The 8157-nt window shown below is 56.6% G+C and overlaps 2 protein-coding genes across 2 annotated transcripts in view; one reads left to right on the forward strand and one right to left on the reverse strand.

Annotated features, from left to right (window-relative positions):
• The window catches only part of LOC104166617 (ATP-dependent 6-phosphofructokinase, liver type-like), a gene marked incomplete at its 5' end in the record, with an annotated part of 2042 nt that extends 648 nt beyond the window's left edge, over window positions 1-1394 (forward strand). Inside the window, 6 exon segments of the mRNA XM_009706618.1 lie at window positions 1-48; window positions 261-322; window positions 615-726; window positions 807-906; window positions 1041-1146; window positions 1247-1394. The exon segment at window positions 1-48 is cut by the window's left edge and continues 34 nt beyond it. Of these exon segments, the coding sequence (XP_009704920.1) occupies window positions 1-48; window positions 261-322; window positions 615-726; window positions 807-906; window positions 1041-1146; window positions 1247-1394 (576 nt within the window).
• Window positions 1395-5833: 4439 nt separating this feature from the next.
• LOC104166618 (chromosome unknown open reading frame, human C21orf2) overlaps window positions 5834-8157 on the reverse strand; it is a gene marked incomplete at its 5' end in the record, with an annotated part of 4549 nt that continues 2225 nt past the window's right edge. Inside the window, 2 exons of the mRNA XM_009706619.1 lie at window positions 5834-5959; window positions 7718-7811. Coding sequence (XP_009704921.1) covers window positions 5834-5959; window positions 7718-7811 — 220 coding nt within the window. The remainder of the gene's footprint in view (window positions 5960-7717; window positions 7812-8157) is intronic.

Here is an 8157-nt window from a genome sequence, read left to right on the forward strand (position 1 = left end):
GATGCCGCCTACGTCTACGAAGATCCCTTCACCATCCACGACCTGAAGGTGAGCGGGGCAGGAGCTGCGTTCTGGTGGGATCATTTGGGTAAAATAAAAAGGAAAACTGGGAAAGGGAGGGCTCCAGGGCAAGGCAGGATCTGGAAGAAGATGGCCAAGACCCATGAAGCCGCTGGGTTGATGTTAGTGGCACTTGGGTCCGGACAGAGGGACCAGAGGGACCCAGGATGGCTGCCAGCATCCTGACGTTCATCTTGCAGGCCAACGTGGAGCACTTGACCGACAAAATGAAGACGGATATCCAACGAGGGCTGGTGCTGCGGTGAGTTGGGGACCCCTGGGGATGCTCACTGAAAAACCCAGCCCCGTGGTGAGGAGCGGGGGCAGAGCTGAGCCCTTCCCGCGGCCAGAGAGGGTCCCTGGGCGCAGTGAGGTTTGGCCCGGGGATGGCACGCTGGACCGAGGGGCCAGTCCTGCACGGGATGCCTCTGCTGCCATCCCCACCTCAGCCCCAGGGTCCTGCTGGGACTCTGGGCCTCAGGGAGAACAAAATAGCCAAAAAAAGGTGTTGAAGGGAGCAGGGTCCCCCCAATCCCTTCCCTCTGCTCCCTCAGCAATGAGAAGTGCCACGAGCACTACACCACCGAGTTCCTCTACAACCTCTACTCATCGGAGGGCAAAGGCATCTTCGACTGCAGGATTAATGTCCTGGGCCACCTCCAGCAGGTACAGGGGACAGGGCAAGGTGGGTCACCGCTGTCCCCAAGAGCTGGCTGGGCTCGACATCGTCATTTCTTTGGCCCTAGGGAGGAGCCCCGACCCCCTTTGACCGCAACTACGGGACCAAGCTGGGAGTGAAGGCGGTGCTGTGGATGTCGGAGAAGCTGCAGGAGGTTTACCGTAAGGGTGAGCCGAGGACTGGGGGTCCCGGGGTGGGATGGGGGGCAGGAGGTTGATGGCATTGGGCAGCCTCTGCTGCTCTGGGCTTGGCCACTCAGCCCCCAGCGAGGTGGCCACGGTCGGCTGCGTTCCTCTCCCAGGGCGCGTGTTTGCCAACTCGGGTGACTCCGCCTGCGTGATCGGGCTCAGGAAGAAAGTGGTGGCCTTCAGCCCCGTGACGGAGCTCAAGAAAGTCACTGATTTTGAGTAAGTCCCCGTCCCCATGCCCCAGTGGTCCTGGGGGGACCTTCCTGGGTTGTCGCCAGGGCCACTCCTAGAGCCGCGTGTCTCCCCCCGCCCCGCGCAGGCACAGGCTGCCCCAGGAGCAGTGGTGGCTGAACCTGCGGCTGATGCTGAAGATGCTCGCCAACTACCAGATCAGCCTGACCGAGTACATCTCGGGGACGATGGAGCACGTCACCCGCCGCACGCTCAGCATCGAGAAGGGCTTCTAGTCCCAGCAGCCCAAGCCGTAGCTCTCCCCCGCCTCCTCTCCAGTCCCGTGTGCTGCTTGGGGACCACTGGGTCCCCTCTGTTCTCAGTAGCCCCATAGCTTTGCCATCGACCCCTTAAAGCAGGCAGAGCCTGGTCCCGGCTACAAAACAGCACAATCCCTGCCCCAAATCGCTGGTCCAAGGTCTGGTCCCTGTGCAAATGCAGAAAAGATGTGTCGCTAGAGCCCAGCTGCACAGCCCAGACCCTTAATACTTTATTCCTATTATTTAATGATGGGGTATCTCGATTCCTTATTTAGCGGCTTGACCGCCCTGAGCCAACTGCTGCTTTTAGTCGCCTGCCCTGCGTGCGGGAGGGGAGGTGAGGAGGGTGCGGTGCCATCCCGCAGCGGGTAGGGGCTGGTCCCAAGGGCTTTCGGCTGCCCCGTGAGCCCCGGTAAAGCTCCATCCTCCCGTGGTGTTTGCCCGATGGGACGTCTTGAGCACAGAGCACCGGTCCTGGCAAGCCCCTCTTCCCCGGCCACCTTGCATGACGCTTGGCTGCGACCATCACCGCGCGGCCCCAGGGGCCGTGCCCGTCATCTCACCGCTGCTCTGTGACCCCTCCAAAATCTTGTACCGTTCGCGGCGCTGCTCTCCTCCTCTACAGATAAAACCCGCTGGAACCAAACCTGCTTCGCCAGAGAGTGGTCATTGCGTGCCGAGTCCCCACGGGGAGGGAGGCGGGGGCAGACCTGGGGTTAGGATTCAGGGGACAGTGCCCACACGAACAAAGCCAGATAATTTGCCAGAGCCGGATTAATGCCGGGCCAGGAGGTTTCCCTGCTTCGTGCATCCTCAAAGCCTGGGAGAGTGGTACTGCGGGCGGCCTCTCCCTGGCCGGGTCGCAGCGGGTGCAAGGTCAGCATCCTTCAGCGGGCAGACTTCGCAATCCCTTGTTTTGGTTCCCACCTTCAAAGCAAGCGCAGCAGCGATTTATGGAGGCGATGCGCTTGTTTCGAAGGCAGTTTCTCAGGGCAGTTGCCAAGCGTGCCGGCTCCCGCGTGCAGCGCTCGGGCTTGGCTGAGCTCCCCCGTGTTTGGCCGATGCCAGATGGCTGCGCGTAGCCCCTTTCCCAGGCCGCTTTCCTCCTGGGGCTTTCGGTTGACGGCCCCAGCCTCTGGGACATCGCCAGCACCAAGATTCATCACAGCCTTTTGGGTTGAACATGCAGTTATTTTTTTTTTTCCCTCCCCACGGAGTTGTCCCCAAGGGGCAAGTCCCCCTTGATTTCCGTGCTTTTCCCCTAGTTGGCCACGTTACTTGGTTTAGCCTTCGGAGGAAGATGATAATTATTGTATCTTCCCTGCCAGAGCTGGTCAGGCAGAGAAGGAGCAAACCTTGCTGATGGAGGCAGCATCGCTGCTATTCCCAGGTGAATACCTGCTTTGGGGACCTGGCTGCTCCTCCCAGTGCCGGCGGGTGGGAAGCAGGCTCTCCCACCATCCCGTCTGCCACTTTGGAGGAGCGTCGAACAGGACCTCCTGTTAGCCATGGACCCCCTGCGCCACGGTGGTCCCACGTATCCGCCTCCGAGAGTCCCTGAGGATGGTTTGAACACAAGTCATGCTGGATCCGTGCTCCAGGGTGGAGAGCCCCTCGATTTTTCCAGCATCAGGAAACATCTGATTTACGGTTGGACTTGATGATCTTTGAGGTCTCTTCCAACCATAATGATTCTGTGATCTCTCACCGCTCGGTATCCCCCACTGAGGCAGGTCAGGGGGAAAGCACGTCACGCTGAAAAACCCCACAGTTGTACCGTAGCCCAGGTGGAGCCTCTTCCCCGGGTACAGCTGGCAAGCCCTAGGTGTTCGGCTCCTCTTCAGCCTGTGTTTTCTCCAACCTGGTGCTCTTACAGCAGGCAGGGCACCAGAGGGGCTGGCATGGCACCGCAGCCCCCTCCAGCAGCCAAAGGGGAAGGGGGGTGTCCCCACACTCAGACCAGTTGCACAGTTGGATGCGCTTGGGGACAGGCATGACTGCACCCCTAACATCTCATTTCCACCCAAAACCAACCAAAAACCAGCCTGGAGTGCCAAAGTCTTGGAAGGAAACGGACAGGGACAGGCCGAGCATCCCGTTGGTGTCAACCACCCTGTGCCCTGCCAGGATGAGCAGGAGGGGACGTGGTGACTCTGCACCCAGGCTCCTTGGCACATCCAGCCCAGCCCCAGCTTCTCCACCGTCCCCAAAGAAGCGGACAGAGCAAAAAGCCCCGAGCATTTCACAGCGAAAAGGCAGGCTGCCAGGTCCCCGGAGCGAAGAGGCATGAGCCAAAGGGGCCAGCTTCCCCCCGGGGCTGTGCCGAATGCGAGCAGGATGCTGCGAGGTCACCCTGCAAGGAGTGGTCAGGAACATCAAGGGCAGCTTGCCTGGCAGCGGGAACACCGGCACCGGCCAAGTATAACGAGCGCGGCACGTAGGCAGCGAGCTCTGCTCGGGGACGTCGTGCCGTCGGGGATTAACAGCCCAACTTCTCCATCAGAGAAGAGAGGAACTGTGCCAGCGCAGCCTGCGGCCACAGCGATTGCTCCATTAGCCACCCGAACGGCAAACCAGCCCTGATGACAAACGATGACGCTTGCTTCGATCGTTCTCCTCCCCGAACGGCAGCTCCCCCGTTCCCCAACGCGGACAGGCACGACTATTGCCACCGAGCAGGCTGTCGAGACAGCCTGGGAGAGGACTTGCCCTCGGCGCAAGGGCAAGATGCAAACAAGATGACGGGTAAGTCTCTCGGGCCCTGGCTGTCAAGGGAAATCTGGTATACTATAAATCATATTGGCTATTTCAATACAGCTGGGTTTAATGCAGAAGGGAAGAACGAGTCATTTGAAAAATTAAAGGCATCAGCAATCTTCACCTAAATGACAAGGGTCAAACTGTGCTCCCTCCCACCAAGGTCAAGTAAACAGGCTTGAGGACATAGGACTGTCACCATCCCCGAGGAGCGTTCCTTCCCGGCAGCACCACCCGGCACGCCGGGGCTCGGACACCTGTACAAACAGGGAGAGCGGGGACGTGGAAAGGCCACGCTGCTGGGATCCGCAGCCGAGTGGCATCAAAGGCTCGTGTCCTATGTCTCAGGGGCCATCGTCCCACCCGGGCAGGCTTTGCACCTCCGCAGGAGCAAGTCAGCTTTGCTCGCCATCTCTTTCGCTCCCTGCACTCGGTGTGGACTTGGGGCTGCGAGAAGTTTCCCAAATAGCACAGTGCCTTTGAAAAAAGCAGCCCCTTGCCACAGCTCAGCGCGGTACCAACCAGCACGGGAGGCGGGTGAGCCATTTCACAGGTCCAGTGAAGCGGGAAGACGCGGGGGCCCACAGCCCTCCTCCTGCTCCGCAAGGCTAACAATGCAAGCCCTGAACCAGACGTAATGGAGCAATGCCCAGAGTCAGTTGTTCTCGCTATGTTTGCTGAACCCCAGCCACGACTTACACGTCCTAGAGGAATAATTGGTTTTATTTGGTATGTCACAACATTTTAGTTTGTATTTAACGGCTCTATAAAAATCTTAGTAAATGCAGCTTCTTCAGTTAAAGAGAAACGCCACCCCTGATGCCTGCGCAAACCAGACAGTAACGCTCGGCTTGTTTTCTCCTAACTGCAAAACGCACAGGGGCTTTTTATTCTGATGTTAAGTTTCTTTAAGCTGCTCCAATGCCTGCAGGGGCATGCGGCGGTGAGAGAACAGCAGAGCATTCAGGATCTGGGAGAGAGTAATTTCTGTTTCACCTAGGCTGCACTGAGCTTTTCTTTGGGCCGCCTGACCCCTGAGCCAGATGCTGCATGCGCTAACGAGAACCAGAAGTCAGGAGTTAAAGATAAAATTAAGAATTTGACATCGACTTTCACAATCTGTTCCAGACAATTCCTGGTGATCGTATCAGGCAGTGTCTCCCCAGTAGACTTCAAAAAAATCAAATCTTTGCGGTGGAAACCACCTTCAGAGTCTGCTACGCAGAAACAGAGGCTGGCTGAGGGTTAGTCCGACAGGGATCCACCGACACGCCGTCGTCCACAGGCTTTGCCGTCCCCCTTCGATTGCACAACACAGCAGCAGCTCTTACTGCAGCCCTGCTCACTTCTGCTTTGCCAATTCGCCTCCAACTTCCACCAAACAGCCCCGGCGACACGAGATACAAACGTTAACGGAGCCTGCCACGCAAGCAGGAAAGCTCCCGAGAGCCAGATCGGGTGCTGCCAGCCCCAGCATGATGCGCACAGCCAGGGGTGATGTCAGGAGCTACAGGGACAGCCAGCAGCACCCAGCCCCTCCGCAGGGGAAGCACAGTAGGAAATACTGAGGCTTTGGCTGCAGCCAGGCATGTGTGGGCAGAACAGTGCTACAGGTCTGGGGCTGGCTGGTGCTCCGGGGAGATTCGTAATGGGCACCGTCATTCCTCTTGCAGCTCCTTCTTCCGAAAGGCCTGGAGCCTCCTCCCCACTGTCTGCTGGACGATCTCCAGACCCTCCGCGTCCAGTTCCTTCATGAGAAGCAGGATGGCGTTCAGGACGTTGTTCTGTCAGGATGAGAGAGACACTGCTTTATACAAGCACGTTAACACCAGCCCAGAAAAAGGATACTTGATTTCCAAAGAGCTGCTCTTTCTAGGAACTCCACCACCACCAGCAGTGCTTTGCAACAGCCACCTGCAGCTACAGGGACAGAACAACCAAGCCCTTGGGGCAAAGATGGGCAGAGACCACGTGTGACGAGGCTAACTGGAATGCAGGACAAACCCGTCCGCCCAGTCCCGAGCAGACTGCCCACATGCCTCTGGCTCCTGGCCACCCTCCCAACTGGCTTCTGTAAGAAAAGGGACTTTGAACAGCAACCGGCTTCTCTCTCTCTCTCTCCCCCCGCAGCATGACCGCATGTAGGATGGGAAAGGACAGGAACCCTCTGATCTGAGGAATAAGAAGAGCTGGTAGAATGGTGAAAGCACAAGCTGGAAGGAAGCCTTGAAGGTCCTCAGCCCAACCTTCCCACCCACGCAGGACTACTGCCAACACCAGACCATGGCTCTGTCAAACCATGTCTTGACAAACTCCAGGGAGAGAGATTCCACAGCCTCTCTAAATAACTGTCCCTCTAGGGAAAAAATCTTTTTCCTAACATCCAACCTGAATCTCCCCAGCTGCAATCTGTGGCCATTTCCCCTTCTTTGTTTTCTTTTCCTGAAGGCCAGAGCCTGTGATGCTGCAAAGCAACACACTCAAGTGCACTTAAAACATCAATGAAAGAGAGACTGCAGGCAACTGATACCGGAATGAGGTCTGTGGCCGTTTCCCCTTCTTTAATGTTTTCTTTTCCTGAAGGCCAGAGCCTGTGATGCTGCAAAGCAACATAGTCAAGTGCACTTAAAACATCAATGAAAGAGAGACTGCAGGCAACTGATACCGGAATGAGGCAGAACACGTTCTAGATCTCACTCTGGCCTCCCCGTGCCGACTGAAATGACGGCACTGAGCCCAGGAGACAGCAATTCCCAGCTCAACAACCAAGATCCATGAGGTTCATCCAAGGCTACACCACGGAGGGGGCTGAGGAACCACCTAAGCTTTCAATTCAGCAGTCTCCTTTCTGCCAGGCTAACAGTCTGCCGGCTGCGTTTCAGCCGCTGCCCAGCTACCACGTGGTCGTAGCACAACCCCAGTGAAGGGACACACATGCGCTCATGTGCAGACAGATCAAGAGGACAAACACCATCGGGCTTTCTTTACATTGCATGATGTCTTAAGATAAAATAGAGTATTTTCAGTTGGAAGGGACCTACAACAATCATCTAGTCCAATTGATGAGCTGTCCACTTCAGGGCTGACCAAAAGTTAAAAGCATATTATTAAGGGCGTTGTCCAAAGGCCTCTTCAACACTGTCAGGCTTGGGGCATCGACCACCTCCCTAGGAAGCCTGTTCCAGGGTTTGACCACCCTCTTGGTAAAGAAATGCTTCTTAATGTCCAGTATGAACCATCCCTGGTGCAGCTCTGAAGCATTCCCATGCATCCTATCGCTGTATCCCAGGGAAAAGTGCTCAGCATGTCCCTCTCCACGTCCCGTCCTCAGGAAAATGCAGAGAGCAGTGAGGTCCCCCCTCAGCCTCCTTTTCTCCAAATGAGACAAACCCAGACTCCTCAGCCTCTGTTCACAGGCCAGCCCTGCCACCAGCTTCGTTGCCCTCCTCTGGAGGCATTCGAGGACCTTCACATCCTTCTGAAATCGTGGGGCCCAGCGCCGTGCACGATGAAAAGCAATTTGGTCTTTAAAAGATACTCACTCTCTTCTTACGGTTGCAGTCTGTCTCTCGAGGTGAAAAGGAGGAAAATTTATCCCTGGGAACAGGCTTCATACCAAGCTCCTCTCGAATTTTGCTAAAGAAAGGGAGGAAGAGCAAATGTTTTTATGACCAGCTGGGAGAACCTCAGTCTGCGAGGCCAATCCTTTGTAATCGTGGGCAACCACGCAAGAAGTATCTGGCTGAAGGACTCAAGGCACATCTGCTCGCACACCACCACTGCCTACAGACCACAGCACCCCAAGAAAAACTCCCACATGAATTAAGAGGCTCAGAATTTAAAATATAAATGAGCACGCTGCCACAAGGAGTCTGTTCGCAGCCCACCCTGGGACAACAGATTCCCATGCCCGATGCTAGCTGGGACTGCAGACCGTGTAACACTGCACTTGAACAACCCGTGCCACAGCCGTGACGTGGGC

The sequence above is a fragment of the Cariama cristata genome, unplaced genomic scaffold (assembly GCF_000690535.1).
Source record: "Cariama cristata isolate BGI_N322 unplaced genomic scaffold, ASM69053v1 scaffold18418, whole genome shotgun sequence".
Classification (NCBI taxonomy): Eukaryota; Metazoa; Chordata; class Aves; order Cariamiformes; family Cariamidae; genus Cariama; species Cariama cristata.